This window comes from Lonchura striata, chromosome 7, assembly GCF_046129695.1.
Source record: "Lonchura striata isolate bLonStr1 chromosome 7, bLonStr1.mat, whole genome shotgun sequence".
Classification (NCBI taxonomy): domain Eukaryota; kingdom Metazoa; phylum Chordata; class Aves; order Passeriformes; family Estrildidae; genus Lonchura; species Lonchura striata.
Window position 1 is genome coordinate 2,750,447 of NC_134609.1, and position 17,869 is coordinate 2,768,315.

The 17,869-nt window shown below is 43.1% G+C and overlaps 1 protein-coding gene across 2 annotated transcripts; it reads right to left on the minus strand.

Moving 5' to 3' along the window:
- Positions 1–5,766: 5,766 nt before the first annotated feature.
- On the minus strand, positions 5,767–17,529 carry CISD1 (CDGSH iron sulfur domain 1). Of its 2 annotated transcripts, none has more exons than XM_077784513.1 (3): positions 12,522–12,753; positions 11,615–11,820; positions 5,767–8,614 (listed from the first exon to the last, which is right to left on the minus strand). In XM_077784513.1, exons 1-3 carry the CDS (start codon positions 12,538–12,540, stop codon positions 8,525–8,527), a joined length of 315 nt encoding a protein of 104 aa, XP_077640639.1. In that variant the 5' UTR covers positions 12,541–12,753; the 3' UTR covers positions 5,767–8,524. The 2 variants fall into 2 exon arrangements, with proteins under 2 accessions (XP_077640639.1, XP_021391294.1); XM_021535619.3 differs by lacking the exon at positions 12,522–12,753 and adding an exon at positions 17,398–17,529 and having other exon boundaries at positions 6,634–8,614.
- Between the last annotated feature and the right edge of the window lie 340 nt (positions 17,530–17,869).

A 17,869-nucleotide genomic window follows, 5' to 3' on the forward strand; every position in this document is an offset into this window, starting at 1 on the left:
CTGCTGCCCACAGAGCCACTTCCTGCATCAGGCTGCCGTGTGTCCGTAGCTCTTGCCAGCCCAACAGATTGCAACAGAGCTGGCCAGGACCATACATGTGTGCCTGAGCAAATGTCCATCACCAAAACCAGTAATGTGCTGGACAGGCAGAACCATCTGCAGTGGGGCTCCTGCAGGCAGGAAGGCCTGTCCCACCCACACAACGCAAGGCAGACACCATCACAGCAGCATGGAAGTTGTAGCTGCATTGCAGCTCTTTTTTGTTGCCGTTTCAAAGCAGAAGTGTTATTGCATTGTGACCTCTTAAAATCACTCAAGGTGTTTAATCCTTTGTTAAATTCACAGTTCTGTCCTGTTTTGTTCTTGTTAAGTGAAGGAAAATCTAAACTTACCCTGATCTGCTGCAATTGTAAAATTCAACGGTGCCATTCTGCTTTGTTTCCCAGATATGGCCCTGTCACTTAAGCATCATGTCCCACAATTATTGATATTTTACCTGGCAAATGGATGCAAACCCTGTGACACTACTCTCCTCCCTGGCAACTGGTCCTTTTGGGTTTTCTAGAATGAAAACAAAGGGATGCTGTCAAAAGCCAACCTAGTCAAGTTTACTTATCAAGTCTCTGTGATAATGAGGTACCTTAAAAAAAATTACTGCAAGGTTAAGTCATGGCAGTTGTGTATCTTCTGGATCACCTCTTCTACAATTGGAACTGCAGCTATAAATTTTGGGAGGTCTGTTCTGTACTAGAAAGATACAAGGACTACAAAAGTGATAAGCTAATTTCAACAGTTCTTCAGAATCCTTGGATTTTATTTTCTTTTTGGTGATCAATAAAGAAACTAAGTATTTGAATAAAAAATTAATTTTTGAACTTAGAATAGATTAAGGGCTGGAAGGCAAATGAAAGGGCTTTGATGGTGGAGATGAGGTAGCATTGGGTGTTTGCTAGACTGTTTTTATTCAACATCTTCATTCACAACCTGCAGAAAGGAGAGTGCACAAAATCTCCAGGTCTGCAAGTATTCCTAACCTCCTTAGGGCACTCAAATGCCATGCCAATGACAACATCCTGCAGGATCTCACAAAATTGAACAAAAGGCACACTGGTGGAATAGGAGTTTTAGAATAGATAAATGTAGGGTAGTGCATGTAGAGGAAAACAATCCAAGCCAAAGTTCTTTGATAATGATGATGGAACTGGCCATCATGGCCCAGGAAAGAGGCCTGAAGTCGCTGTTGCCTGAAATCATCAGCCCAGTGCATCTACCAAAAAAAGCCAACAAAACTTTTGGAAGCAGCAGAAAGAGCGTTGAGGGAAAGACAAAAAGTGTTATTTTGTTGCTCTGTGTAGCTTCAGCATGACATGTACTGAGTCCAACTTCCATGTCTGGTCTCTCAGAGAGAATAGGAACATACCAGTAACTATCAGTGTGAAAATGAAACCATGATTTGTGACTATCAGTGTGAAAATGAAACCATGATTTGTGGAGAGCCTAAATAGTTGAAGCATGCTTTAGCTGCCTCCAGTCCTAGAAAACACCAATGACAGATGTATATGCTTTGACATCCTTGAGAAAGAATCTGAGCTTCCATGTGAAACAGAAACTTTAGATCAAAGTCTTTGGTACCATCTCCTGATCCCATGGCTTATATACAGATACAGATCCTCCTTTTGTGCTTCTAAACAGGGATTTTTTCTGAGTACAGTGGAAATCAGGGGTTGCTCAGGGTTTACAAATTCATGATGGCATTCGGATTTTAACAGTCACATCCTAATGCTTTGGGATAAGCCCAGAACTTGATTTAAGATGATTAAAATGCCAAGAAGATTTATTTAAAATGCCTGTTTGTCTTTCCCTAGAGGTGACTTAGACTTCCTCCACCTGCAGTAAAATTAAACACTTATTGACTAAACCCACTGGCATTAAAAATGTCTGTTCTATTAAACGGTATTCTATTGCCAGAATTTATTTGCAAAACAACAGTCACAACTCTTAAAAAGTAATTTAACCTGAACAGTTGTTAAAGCCAAGAATGAGATTGAAAGAACACACTGTTTGAAAAGAGCATCATATTTGATAATTACTGCAGTGGAAGTCTGTGCTGGCCATTGTTTTAGTACCCAAATCTTGAGCAAGAGCCCTGGCAGTGAAGAGACAGTGCATCTTGAACATGTCTTATCCATGTATGGTGATATTTTCCAGATGTAGAGAAGTATTTGAGAAAAGTTATGCAGTGTGGCCTTATTATTCATTTTGCTCCCTGTTGCCAGCTAACTTGACTGAACAGAACAAACACTACCATTACTGAGCAGATGCCTAGCTTTTGAATGCTTTACACATTAAAGATGTAATCTCTAGGATGCTCAGGAAGCTTTTTTGCACAGGCTGCTCCAGGAGAGGAGAACACTTTTTGGTTTTGGTCTAAGTCTGCCACACATACAAAAACGGCAAAAGAAAAATCACAGTCTGCATGACAAAAAAGGATACAGAGTAGAGTGCATTAAGGGCAGTGCAATGGCAAACAGGAAAGAGGGATGGTTGAGCCTTCAGCTGGGAAAAACATTACAAGAGACATGGATCTATCTGTGTTTATGTGAGAGCTGTGCAGTTTCTATATATTGAAGGAAACAGAAGTTGCTTGAGAAGCCAGGTAAATCCCTTCTTACCACTCCAAACTGCATATGGGAAAGGAGGACTGCATCCTGCTTTGCTAGTCCTGTAAAACTATTGTGATTTTACTGACTTCTGGGGACATACCAGTAAATACTCCTATTTATTACAACTGCACATCTAATTCAACAGCTCACAAAGTGAGGTGTGGAGGAACAGGAGATTGCTAAAATAACCCACTGCATTGCTGTGTGCTGCTTTCTGTCCAGTACTGTGGGATTTCACAAACAGTTGAGGAAGAAAAACCCCAGTAAGAGATGTCTGCTCAAACACATAACCCCTTCAGCTTTGAGAAGCATGGGTTTGGCTAACAGAACCACCACTTTATACTTTTTATGGTTGCCTCTATTAGAGTATATAATTAAATGCAACATATACCATTGTGTAGTTTGATTTTTCCCTTTTTGCTACCATATAGTACTGTTACATGATGGTAAATCTTCTCTAGCTTATGCTCTCCTCCCATCCACCACATCATTTTTCTTCCTTTTCTTCTTCTTCTCTTCACGAATTTGTTTATTTTTATGTTATTTAGTTTTTATTCAGCTGCTCTCTGCACTAGCCTCAGCATTAGGCAGCTTGGAAATCATCCTGCCAAGAAATGAACCACAGACCCTGGCAGCTATAGAAAACAAGCATCAGAGAACTTCAAGCAGCAGGCCCAAGTACCCATTCTAAATCAATCATGCCTCTAGGAAAATTATTATGATAGTGCAAAACAAAGAAGCCACTAATCAATGTAGGAAAACCACAGCAGAACGAGCCTGGATACAGAGAGCAATTGGGAGAACAGGTATCCAACACTGCTGGACTGAATGTCTGCATGAAATGTTCTGTCTGGCCTGAAATGGCGATGGTGAACAGCAATAAACTCAGGTCCCTGGCAGTGGTGTTGGGCATCTTCTCTCTGCCCACAGGCAAGGGTGAGGTTGTGCTTGTCCACCTAATCCAGTCAGGGCTCAGCATGGGTTTTGTCAACGTTGAAACCTCAGGAGTTGAAACAAAAGCCAGATTTAGCATGAGACTTCTATGTCCAGGCTGGCTAAGGAGAAGCCAGCTGACAAGGTTCCTTTGCAAAATCAATGTTTAGTTTCATGCCTACATTCTTATCCTTCCTGCTATTATAAAATGTTCTTCCGTATCTTGGATATGAGTAACTGTGATACAACAGTGACTCATGTTTCCATGTCTGTAGTTGTGTTACACTGAAAATCCATGTCTAACTGCTGCACAATTGCAAAAGCTAAGTTTTACAGACCCCAACAGCACCAAAACAAGGCCCAAACAGCAACAATATAGTAATTTTAGCAGGCTCACTGCCAGGGAATTGGCAGTACAACTTCTGGATTCAAAGTGCACGAGGCTCTAGGCATGAAGCGCTGCTTAGTTGCTAACACATTTATGCAGCACTTCCAGCTGGCTGGCTGAGGCCAGCCAGTACTGCTGCTGAAACCCCTTAAAACCCCTAGATCAGTGCTCATGGAGGTGCCATTGCACTGTGTGTTGATTTGGCATGGACTGGTTTTCTGGTAGCAGGGCTGAGCACAGATGAGATTTCTGTGAGAAGCTGCTAGAAGCATTCACCACATCCAACAGAGCCAATCTCTGATGGCTCTGAAGACGGAAATGGTGCTGGCTCTGTTAGAGAGGCTGGTAATGCCTCTGTGATGACCTATTTAAGAAGAAAACCGAAACAGCACACAGACAATTTTTTTTTCCCAGGGGTGACAAGGTGCCACCACCAGGGCCATGCCAGCGCAGTGAGCAATGATGTGCTGTGCCACTGCCATCTCAGCGCAGCCCATGGCAAGTCTTGCCGGCCTGGCCACCCCCAGCCGGCCACGCCGTGGGCAGAAGGGCAGGGATGGCAGCAGCTTCTCCTTCCCGGCCCCGCCTGACGAGAGGCGCCCAGCGGCCCCGGCGCCGCGGCGGCCGCCACCGCCGACAGCGGAAACACGGCGAGCGACTCCCCGGCACGGAGCCTGGCCGGGATCAACTTCTCAGTGCTGCGGGTCCTGCAGGAACCTCTGAGTTAGGGGAACTTGTTGGCAATGGTACAGGCAAAAGTGTTTCTTCTAGTCAGAGAAGAGGAGGAAGCGAGGACATGTGAGGGAGAACAACATGGTGGCAACAATGTCAGTGCCAAAAGGGCTGTCCTCCTGCAGCCCATGAAGTCCACGAGGGATGCAGAGATCCACACACAGCCTGTGGGAGAAGTGCTCATGCTGAAACAGGTGGATGCTAGAGAAAGCTGTGATCTAGTGTGACCTGAATTGAGAGAGAGGGGCCCTGCTTTCATAGATAGAGTAAGAGGGCCCTTGCTTCCAAACTAGAACAGCCTATTCTTAGAGGACTGCACCCCATGGACAAGTGACCCACATCATAGCAAATTTGGGAAGATTGTTTGCCCGTGGGATGGACTCATGCTGCAGCAGTTTTGCCAAGACTGCTGCTCATGAGATTAGAGCCACGCTAGAGAAATGCACAGAAAACTGTCTCCTGTGGGAGAGACCACACAGCATAGCATAGCAGAAGGAATACTCCTCTCCCTGAGTGGACAGAAGATGATCTACAGCGGCACTGACCAAAACCCCCAGGCCCTGTCTCCCTGTACTGTCAATGGGAAGGAGGGAGGGGCTGAGGGAAAAAAGAGGTTTTTAAAGGCTTATTTTACTTCTCTTTATCCTCTTCTGACTCTGTTAATAATACATTTACTTTATACCTTTAAATTTCAACCTGTTTTGCCTTTAGAGTGTTTTCTCCCAGTTCTCATCTCAACTCACGAGCCCTTCATTAATTTTTTTTCCCCTCTCCTCTGCCCAGCTGAGAGCAAGAGAGGGTGAGTGAATGGCTTTCGTGGATGCCTGGCATTTGGCCAGTGTCAAACCACAATACCTGGGCTCTGTTTCCATCCAGTGGAGCTGCAGTGCTGGCTGCTGGCCTCCACCACCTCCTCAGCCTGCAGACGAAGAGTGCTCCAATGAAACCTGCAGGAAATGCCTGTACTAACAGCCTCTTCCCTTCACGGATCCTGACTGTAAAGGCATTTATATACCTGACATTCACAACATTTCAATGAGTCACACTCAATTACTCAAGAATCAGTACTTTAATTTCCTGACCTTCCCAAAAAACACTTGCATGCTGAAAATAATACGGAGCAGAAATAATTTTACTCTGCAGCAGGGATTTATTCCTCTGCTTTAATTTTTGAAGGATTTCTATTAGGAGTTTCAATCTGAGGTCAAAATTGCACATTTTAATCATGTGGTTAAATTTATGGTTAAAACTGGTAGAAATGTAACTAGTGCACTTCATACTCTAAAGATCATTTGAAAAAAGCACTAAAAAGAGACTTAGGAAAATACGAATAGTCAAGCACTCTACCCATTAGAACCTAGTGACCTATTATGGTACTAAGAGAAAAAAATAAGTGTTCCCTGTGCTACTCATTGAAACAGCTTGGTTAAGTTTGTTTCCTCAAATCCAAGACTCTTCTCATCATCACATTGGGACAGCTTGCATAAATAAGGTACAGTACAGGAATTGTATATGCCTCTAATTAAGATCTGAACACTCAAAGCAACATTCAGAAATGCAACACTTCTCCAAAACAAAAGTCACCAGGATGTAAATCAACAGAGACTCTGCTTCTCAGGAATAAAAACTTCCCATGGGGCCCACTTCCCTGACACCCAAACTCCTGGAAATATTTTATTGGCAAACTCCACAAAATAGTTTTATGACTTGGGACACTTATCTGAAACCTCAGGACTTCATTTCTCAGACTATTAACACTGCATTTCTATTCCTTCAGGAGCAGCAGGGCTTTGATGTTGACAGGAAAAGGACTCTCAGAAGGAAAATCCACTCCAGACACAGGTTCATGACTACAGGAGCACTGTACAGCTCTACTGAAAGAAAGAGCATAGCCATGAGAACACAGACTTTACAACCTTGAGATTTAAGATGAGCTCAAATGTGTATTTGACAAAAATACAGAAATATCCAGTGTCATATTCTAATAATACAGAAGTTACTTTGCTTTGGATAAAATGTATTTGATAATTTAAGGTTAAAAGAACTTTCCATATGCAGTAGTACTCAGCAAAGTAAAAAATATCAAGTGTCTTTACACTCAAGACAGACAGAAAAGACAAACTGACATATTTGACTGCAACTTCTTTCAAGTCAAGAGGTCTCTTGGACAGTAGTGCCCTTACTCTGACATTCCACCTTTCTCTACCTGTGCCTCCTTCCTTACATTCTGGGCCTTCTGCCCAAATCCAGACCAGCTGGCCAAGACCTCAGCCTCTGAAAGCCCCACATAGAGACTATGCAAAAAATCTTCAGTTTTAACCAGTTGTACCAACCACCCTTAAAAAAAACCAAACAAACAGAACCTCTCCTGCCCTGATCATCTGAAGACTCCTTAAGGGTCCAGGCTAAAATGTCAGCTTCCTAACAAGGCCTTTCGTGTAGCCCTGAGGTAGTTTCTGTCTGAGGACATTCAGAGCTCAATCTTATGCAGGCCACAGTTACACTAATGGACTGGGTTTAGTACAAAATTGCCCCCTGCTGCCCCAGTCTTTGGGTTTTGCTTTGTACTTACATGCATGTTAATAGATCAAAGCTACTTAAGGAAACCAACATGACAGCCATTAATGCAACCATGCCAAACAAGAAGACAAGTGCCATGGGTAAGGAGAGTAAGAGCTCTCTCTGTCTCATCCTTCCCTTCCTTCTTGTTTCTGTTTTCAAAGCCTTACTTCATCCATGCCAGGGTTTTTTGGTAAGATCAGCTGAACCACATTAGCAGCCAGGGAGGCAGGAGTTAAGACACATAGAGCCTAAGGCCACATATTGAGAAAGGTATGCCTCCTCCCTTCTCAGTGGGAAAAGCTTTCCAGAACCAGCCAGTGCAATGGTGAAGCAGATGGTGATGACAGGTGGGGGTTTTAGTTTTTATTTTAGCTTCTGGAATTAATCAGCATAGCCACCTCACAGAAGCTTCCTGTGGTCTGGGGAAGTTGGCCTTACTGAAAGAATGCAAGTGAAACTAAGGCTTTCTCCAACAGCAATAACAACACTGCCACCCACCACTGCTCATCACTCTTGGAGCACTTTGTGTCATTCCACTCATCTCTTAAGAAATCTCTAGAGACCATTTCCCTAATCCTACTCTAAATACAGGTCTGCAGTTTGGATAGTGTTTTCTTGATACCAGATGGAAGTAGGGTCAAGTTTCAATGCTGCTGTAAAATCAAAGATAAAGTTACCCCCTAGCCCCATCTTACTTTCAGCCTTTTCTGTTGTCTGTTCATAGCTAGCAATTTGAGTTTGTTCTTTTACAGAAGCCATACAGCACTGTAGTGTAACAGGACAAATGTGACACCTGTAAAAAATGCAGCACAATCAGAGATTAAGATGGCACTGTGATTTCTTCCCTGCCACTGCCTTTTACATGGATATCTATCTAGCTCTGTGACTTTAGAACCTCTCCAGGATTTTATTATCTACCTTTTGATACACATGTATTTGAAAATAATTTAATACCTATTTCCTGATGAAGTAGATTCTGTGCCTCATTTTAGTTTCACACTCAGTGAGAGGATACACACACTTCACAGGACAAAAAAATTTAAACCATGACTACTTAGTAAATTATGCACTGTAGTGATTGAAAGACAACAAGCACCAGAGAAAATACACATGCTGAAGCCTGATGTATATACTACATTGGGATGTCTTCAGTGATATGACAAAGAATTTGTGGGTTTTTTCCCCCCCAATTACAAGAGAACAGAGGATTTGTCAGACATTGATTCTGTAGCTTCTAGTGTCCACTCTACGCCTCCTTCCTCTTGATGATCAGAGGCCCAACGTTGTCGCCAGTTTCTTCGTTGTGCTTTGTGTGAGAGCCATCACACAGTGGGAACTGAAAAAAGAAAGAATAAACACATCTAAAGTACATCCAGAGTCAGGACTGAGAACCTAGGCTGAAAGTTTATTAGGCATCTTCTCATTAAATCCACTGAAATCATAGACCACAACTTTTATGCTAACATCTTAGATCTCCCTGAGTTTTGGCTGAATGCTAGCTTTATCCTTATTAGTGTAGAGCAGACAAGAGGCTTGTTCTAAAAAAGCACACACCAAATTCCACTCTTTGGTGTACCTGCCTCAGGTGAGCAGGAGAAAACTACAGCCTACTACTACCTGGAGTATCTTACTCTCAAACCTTGCCCCACGCTTCCTCAGTGCTGCCATCAAGAGCCACATCAGTTGAAAGTAATTTGAAGAAATATTTGTTCCATTAAAAAACCCCACACAAACGCCACCCTAGAACAGGCTGGTCAGAGCAAGAATTACAGGGACTCCTTTAGCCAGCTCTAACTGCCCAGGTCCCAGATAACTACTGCTCCTGGGAAACTCTTATCACATGGAAGAGCTGAAAGACATTCTGTGAGGCAGTAAGAGTGAGGCTGGATCCCATCATTTCTCGAGGATGCATTTTCAGGGCTACACCACCTCTGCACAGGAAACTCTAAAGATGATCACAGAAATCACACACTGGTATTTTGCATTCAGTTACAATTTTGTTTGCTTAGAAGTAATGGGACTCCAAGTTGGGCATTGCTCAGCTTTTGCCTTTGCAACAGTACTATTCTCCTGCAGTACCGACACAGTCAGTGCTCAACGTTCCACTGATCTCAGTGTTTCTGCTTCAGTCACAGCCTTTGAAAAATATTAATACCCCTACCAGCCATGCTTCATTAGAATAAAAGATTTAAAAGTACTGCAAAAAACTAATACAATGAAAGAATATACAGAGCTTTAAAAATAGCACCACCTTGTCTGTAGGATATTACTGGGAGGGAAGGAGATGAGGTGTAGGGGTTTCTTCTGGCTTTTCACAGTAATGAAATGTCAAAACCTAAGACATGTGATATCTCTGAATAAAGAAATCTTGAATTCCGAGAATGCTCATGTAAGCTGATTCATGGAGAAACCTTCTCATTCAGTCATTTGTAACTCAATGAATAAGTAGTGACAGATACTTGGACAAAAATCTCAGCAAACAGGAATGTATGTTACTGGGACATTGACCATCTTTCAACAGATGTTCCTGGGCTAGTTGTTTTCACATACAACACCACAGTCCACTGGTCTTCACAGGTACAATGACACAGCTTCCATCAGACATTCTCACAAGCTCCAAGGAGACAACCCAAAGTCCAGCTACAGCAACATCATCACTCCAAATTTTCAAGCACCAAAAATGGTGGGATTCCTAGGTTCAGATAGCATACAGACATCTTTAATAGCTACCAACAGTGACTGCACTGCATTCATCCCACTGGTCAGCTGGTCTCAGAACACTGGAGAGAGAACACTCAGAACAGCTCCTAGGGGCCGGTACACTGGACTTGAGCATCTCATGGAGAAACACCAAACCAAATGCCACTTTCCCAGAGAACCCACTTGGTCACTTCTATGCAGATGCTGCATAGAAGGATCTTGGGCCTGACACAATGTGCTCATCCCTGATTGAAAATAAAGCAGGCTAGCAGCAATAGTGGTCAAAGCTCAAACCCCAGGGGAATTGTACAGTGATCTGGACAGCTCAGCTGATTTCCCTTGACACTGAACATGTTTGGTTTCTCTATCACTATTTCTGCTGATAGTCTGCAGCAGTATTCCTCAGCCTACAGCCAGCAGAATCAGACACTATCTGCCATTTCTGTTTGGAAGATGGAATAGGAAGCAGAAAGCACAAACACCAGGGTTCAAGTAGGGTTTTTTCACTTCAGACTCTGGAGAGAATAAAGAAGACAATCCCACCTCTACAAGACTACTTCAGCATCAAATCATAATGTTGTTTAATCCTTATCAATATCACACATTGTCACACAATGCCCAATTCAGGTACAAATGTGTAAGCTCCTGAGTTACCTGCAAGGTAACAAAGTTAGATCTGACAACAGCAAGAACCCCAAGTTACAGCATCTGGAAATTACCTGATGAGACCAAAATCTAAGACTTGAGGAGTTGAGTATTCACTTCCCTGGAGGAGAGAGAGCTAAATTTCAAGACAGTTCTCTGGCTTTGAAGGTCTGTATTATTTCAGTCTCCACACACTGGCACCTCCTAAAAAAGCTTTTAAATGTGCACCAGTGGTAAAGGGAAAGGATTAACTAAGCAATCTGCTTTCTCTCATTACAGAACCCAGACTACCTTTATAAATTATATACATCTCAGGTACATCAGGTGTCACACATCTTTAAGATCAGATTTAAATCTGGGGCACTGTTATTGACAGGCTAGGTTATCACTAGTTTAAGGCAACTAAACCAACTCAACTTCAAGTGCTAGCAAGCTGGACCAATATTTAGGCTAGACTTTTAATTGCTCAAAGACAGAAGCTCAAAATTGCTCAAAAATAGAAGCTGAAAGTATGCCAAGTGTGATTGCACTGGCATATACCACGTACTACTAGCAAGCACTTTCTAAGTTTCCAACTTTCTCCAAAAAGAGGTGCTTAAATCCTCACAGACTGTGCTTCCTGAGCTCCTACTGCCAACAGGCCAATAGTTCTGGATAAGCCTCAGTATTAGCACAGGTAGCACACCAAATAGCATCTGTCATGCATGATCATGCTCCAGACAGTTGCTCATTTTTCAAGAGATTTTCTTCAGAGCTACAGAAACATTTTGTTCACTATTAGCACTGATCTGTAAGCTTTACTCTGAGCATCAGAACAAATGTGCATAATTCTACAGATTAGAATACTGCTATATCTCTGTGCAGAATTGTTTAGGTGAAAAGAGGTTAGTTTGCTCTAAATAAAGCAGTTTAAAAATAGTTTTGCTGAAAGATTTAATAATTTATGAACAATAAACATGAACAACACTGGGCCCACTCATTCTTCTCTTACCTTCTTAGACCTCCAACAACGACAGTATACAGCCTTGTCTCCCAGATCTTCCATATCAAAGGCATGGACTACCTTGGGGTTATCCTTCTGGATATGGGGATTCACCATTGCTTTGCAGCCTTTGTCTTTACACAGAAATTTTTTGTAAGCTAGGTATCCAAAAGCAGCTGCTCCAACAGCTACAGAGGCTGCAGCAATCCATTCAGCTAGAATAAAAGAAGAAAAAACAAGAGACAGTCATGTTTTGACCACAACATTCTATTAAAACTACTCAGCAGTGAATGTTTTCATACTTGCAACAACACCTCTTTACTTTCCAACAGATCTTTTTATTCTGTAGTAATAACTCTCTGCTTTGAAAGGGTATTTTCCTTTGACAGTCACCTAGTCAAAATGCTCTTTTCTATTGATCAGTTCTACTTCACCCAAGTCCTTTCCACACAAGGGTGAGAATAAACCTTGCAGAGTTTTCATTGTTTTGTTTTTTACTCTTCTACTTAGCAAACCCTGATATTAACACCAGTTGTACATTGTTTCAAAGTTCAGTATATTAAAACGTGTAAGTAAAAACCATGTGTTTGTTTCAGTTGCAAGAAAGTCACTAAAGAAGAACTGTCAGTGCCAACAACCCAAAACCAGGTTTCAACCCCCAAAAGGCATGGGCACAGAGTAGCTTTTAATAAAATGCATCTTGTAACTAAAAAAACTAAAACCAGTTGTTTGGCAATGGGGAAATTATTAAATATACTACCACCAGTAACAAAACATATCTTAGATTAAATCCCAGTGTGGTATAGAAGAAACAACAAGGATCCAAAAAGATTTAAGAGTCATAGCACATGTTTATTTTAACTAGATTAAGTCCTAAAACTCTGCAAGACAGCTTTCATTTTAAAAATCTTCTTACCACCACTCCTCATCCTCATATTTCCTCCCTTTACCGATAAAATTTCTGCAGTCTTTGTTAGTACAATTCCATTCCTGCAAGAGGTTTTCCTACTTTTTTGTGGCTCTACTGTTTTCTCTCTGCTTCATGAAAATATGCTGGACTTGGCTCAAAGGTTCAGGTTGCAGCACCAGGTCCGGTTGTTTCCTCTCAGAGTAACAAGTGTCTGCTCTTTGTTTGCTTTTTATCCACCACTTCTACATAGGCATGTACTGCAAGTTCTGTTTACAGACAAATAAACAGGAATTTAAGTTTTAGTACATTTACAGAACTTAATAAAATTAGAACCGTCTCCAATTGGGAATTTTTATCCTGTCCTTCTATGTTTTAATTGGATTTGTAAGATGCCAAGCCAGATGGCATCTGTGGGGTAAGAGACACCACTATGTCCAAGTCTAGAAGAAACAAAAACCTTTATTAGTTCTTGCTACTTTCCATGACCAACTGACTTGTTGTATTACCTCTGCGAGCTTGGACTAAAAGTACCAAGGTTTTCTCTCCCTGTCCCACAGACTTTGCTAAAATCTCTATCAAGCCCCCTCCTCAGCTAAAACACTGTGTTAGCTCATAGGCACCAACTGATCCACAGGTGTCTGGCTGCAGCAATATGTGGAATTAAACAGCTGCCCGTACAGTGTCTGTTGCCCTGTAAGATCTGGAAAGACAGGCACTCTTCTAGAGTCTTACTAAAGGAGTAAAAGATGCAGAAATCATTCAGAGTTCATTTTCTTAGTAAATGACACAGAAGGGACAAACATATACTGATACCTCCCCTGCTGATCAATGACAAACCCTTCCTGTAACAGTAAAGTGATATTAAGATACAGAAAATCATCTTTAACATGGAAGAATTTAGGGCAGGCATGTTTTGCTGCTCCCCAACTTTTTAAACCAATAAAGGCCCCAGAGACCATGCTGTGAATGCTGTGTTTTATATCAATACAGTGAGTTCTCACCCTTTATTCCTAAGAATAATGCATTAATTTTGATACTTTTGATAAAGACAGCAGCTCTCCCAAGAAAAGCCACTGCAGCACCCCTGCCCTGTCTCACTGGAGCAGGGCTGTGGCAGGGAGGAGGAGCTCAGCAAGCTGGACCTGCTGGGTCTGACAACTTCGAAGTGACCCCTGATGAAATGTTAAGTGCAGCTACAACAGCACAGGCAAATCCCAGGGGCTGCTCACTGCTTTGGGGAAGCAGCAATTGCAAGGATTGCCCAAGTGCTACTGATGCACTGCCTGTGGTCCAAACCTTCATCTACATTTTCCATAAGTGATAAGGCCACGCGGGGACCATATCCATTTCCTTATGAAATTTATGGGAGTGACTTGAATTAGATTAGACCACAGGTGTTCTGTAACTGAAGCACCTTTTAAGGTACCACACCTTAAGGAAGCTTATCTTTACTTGTACCTATCCAAAAGTCCAAGACAACTTAGCAAACAAGAAGAGTAATCAAGCAAGAGAAATCTGTACTAAAATTCAGCAGCACATTCAGAAGATCTGTTCTGCACATCTGCAGCCAGCCCAGATCACTCTAACATCCCTTGGGCCATCCCCCATAACTGTGCACATCAGCTCCAGCTCAGCAAGCAGAGATCACAGACTAAATTGTCATCTCATCTTGTAGTGATCCTCTCCCAAGGGCCAGAGTCATCCTTCACACACACAGGCAAGTTGTATACATATCAACAGTTTCAGGTATTTTTTCTTATAAGAGAATAATGTATTTTCTACTGTTTTATCTTTTTTCAGGTAGTGGCTTCCCTGGAGCCACTTCACTTTTCCCCTTTCAGGATGGAAAATTATATAAATCAATAATACATTAAATCCAAACATTTAAAGCAGTCTCATTCTTTAAACTCCAGAATTGCCTTAATAAATACAATGAAAATTTAGAAGAAATACTTCAATTTATTCAATAGACTCACTGGAAAATCATCCTACAGGGTTTCAGAGGCAGTAAGTTTTGTCGTGTTTCACACACAGATCTGGAAAAGTTGGAACACCCTTTTAATCTAACCAAGTTAGCCACAAAATGCATGTGGAAGAATAAAACTTTTATTTTTAAATACTCTGAACGGTTTCAAAAGGCCTCTGGTTTCAAAAGACCTCTGGTGCCAATGCAACAGTTTGCTGCCAAAAATCCTAAGGTCATGCATGAGGCATCTGTTAACAGACTGACACTGATGTAGAGTATCAAGGGGTTTTTATTTCTTCTAAAATAAAAAGCAGTAGGAGCAACTTTTGAGTTATTATTAAAGAACTCCAAATGCTGGTATAATACCAAACCACAGTGTTACAAGACAAGACAAAACAGGCCTGTGTAACATGGCAGAAAAAAAAATTGGTTTTGTGTTTTAAGCACTAAACAATGAAAAAAAAAATTTGGCTAGAACTCCATTAAAATTAACACACAAATGAGAGAAGAGACAGCAACAGAGATGGAAAGAAGGAAACAAATTCAAAGAATGAAGCCCCAGGAGAGCAGGCAGTGCACAGAAGTAAACAAAAAAAAAAATCAGAGACGAGAATGGCAATAAGACACTGATAGGGATTTATTCTCTTCTGTATTCTTTGGACATATCCTAATGAAAGATATTTAGATCGAAGTTTCTCCTCTCTTCTTCTTTCTCTAAATATCTAGAGCATTGCTCTGGATGTTTCCAGGTCTACACTACAGAGGGAGTTTTTGGATCTGCTAGAGAGCTCTGAGACTATATCCACAGGAAAACATACATTTACCAACTGCACTGAGAAGTGGATTAAGAAAGTGAAGTGGCCTTGCCTCCACCAAGATCCTTGTTAAGAACCCAGATCAATTTACATTCTAGCAACTATCAACAATATGGGGGAGAGCTACACCCTGACAAAGTTAGTCCAAGTCTGCCCTAAGAGGCAACAGTCAAGTTACCTCTGCTGCTCGGAAAATATTTATGTTATTCTAAAGTCACAGAGTAATAACACCTGACATGAAAAACTGTATGTCTCCAGAAGTACTTGTAACTTTCAAGCATTTTTCTTGCCAATTCTGTTGCCAATGAAGAGACTGTTATTGTGCAAGAGTTGTTCATGACAGTCCAGTAGTGTCACTGCCCACAACAAAAATCAATAATGGAGAAACACGTGATTCTCACTTACTGAAGTGTATCAAGATAACTAGATACACAAAAAAACCTAACAGTAAAAGTCAAGCAGTCAAGCTGACAAAATCACTTCTACCACTCCACAGCACCGACAAAAAAATGAGATTATGACTGGCAGGTTTAATTCAACAGAAGACATATGGCAAAGAGGCCACCTGAGGGAAGAAGATTGCTGGATTTCACCAAGCTGTAAAAGACTCGTCACCATGATCAGATCTGTGGTTGGTGTGGGGTCACACCTGCAAACAACCACACCTCTCAAACCAAAAGCAATAGGTGTGCTACTCACTGCCTTCCAAAGGGCACACATGCACAGAAGCAATTAACTCCCCCCACTGCTACCACGAATGAAATCTCACAAAAATATGGTAAGCTTCTGATGTCTAGTTTTCAGTAGAGAATGATTTTCAAAATTCATCAGCCTGAGACACATGCCAGCTGAAGGAAGAAATGTTGCCTGCTAGTCACAAGGCATTGATCAAGTTTTATCTCTTCAGAAATCACAAAAACCTAATGCTGTCTCCTGCTAAACAGAGCACCCTCCAGACTAGTGCCATCAGCTGCTCCTATGCTTTTGTTAGACAATGAGGATATTTTCAGTTTGTTTAAGAGCATATTCTTCTCCCATCTCCACACAGATTTTCTGCTTAATTCCCAATGTCTAGGAACTGTTCAAATTCTTGCAAAATTATAAATGACAGCAAGCTGCCGTTGGGAACACAACCTGGATGCAAGGTATTACCAAGTGATTCTCAGTGATTTGATTATTTTAACAAGCATAGCCTTCCACCACTATAGCCCATTTTAGACTAATGTGTTTGCCAGCATCCTCTGTACCAGTAATCTCCACCCTACCCACCCCTCAAAAAAACAACCAAAAAAAAAAAAAAAAACCAAAAAAAAAAAAAAAAAAAAAAAAAACACATCTGCCCGCTAAATTAAGGACATACACCATGAACAGCTTTGCAAGTGGAAACCAGTCACGCATGTGAAGCTAATATTTTAGAGAAAATTAGATAATTCAGCTTTCTATTCTATCCTCTACCCGGCCTAACTCTTTCATCCTGTCCGGTTGTGCAACAGCATTTAAAACACACAACGCTACCTCAGGCAGGGTTCAAGTCAATCATTACACAGCGCGAATGTCACCGTTACCTCTACTGTACAGCAGCGGGCATTGAGAGCCAGACAAAACCTCTAAAATTTACCGGTTTTCCCGAAATTTTCACTCCAACAGGTGGAACACAGAAACAAAACAGTGGCGTCTGAAACGGACTGTCCCCACTACAGATAAAATCCGGGAGCGCGCTGGCGGGGCCGAAGCTCGGCGCGGCGGGGCCGAAGCTCGGCGCTGCGGGGCCGAAGCTCGGCGCTGCGGGCCCTCACAGCTCTGCAGAGGGGCGGGACGGGGGCAGGGGGCCCCTCCGCGCTGCCCGCGGCGTTCGCGCCTCGCCGGCCGCGGGAGGGGTTTTGCTGCGGAGCGGATCCCCCCGGCCGCCCCGGCCCCACCGCACCCCGCGGGGCCGGCGGCGGGCAGCCCGCCATCTTGTCCCGGGGGTCCGCCGGGGCACGGGGCTCCATGCGGAGCCGCCCCCCCCCGAGGGGCGCCCCCCGTGCCGCCCGCCCGCGGGCCCCCAGGCCCGCCCCGCCCCTCCGGGCCGCTCAGCCCTCCGGCTCCCGGCCAGCCATACCCCTCACGGCGCTGTTCTGCCCCGGCCCCATGGCTGCCGCTGCCGCTCCGCACCGCGCACGCGCCGCTGCCCAAGATGGCCGCGGGGCCGCCCCCTCAAGGCCTCCCGGCGGGGAGAGGACAGGCGGAGGTTACGGCGTGCGGGACGGGAGGGAGGAGCGGGCAGCGCTGTCACTGGCCCGACGCCCGGCGCAGGGCGCTCAGGGAGGCCTCTGCAGCTCTAACATGGGTGTTGGGCACCCTGTGCGTCCTGCGCACACGCGCTGGCTCGGCGCCGCCGTTCTCTTCTTCTGTCAGTTTTGCTCTGCAAAACGCTTAGAGCAGATCGCTCCGTGCGCCCTCTCCTCTGTAGTTGTGGAAAGATTAAGCGGAAAAGTGATATCCACCAAGTGACAGCCGCCTCGAACCTCATAAGCTTGGGTATTGATGTGAGAACTACTATACCTCAAAAAATTATTATCTAAGTTCTATAC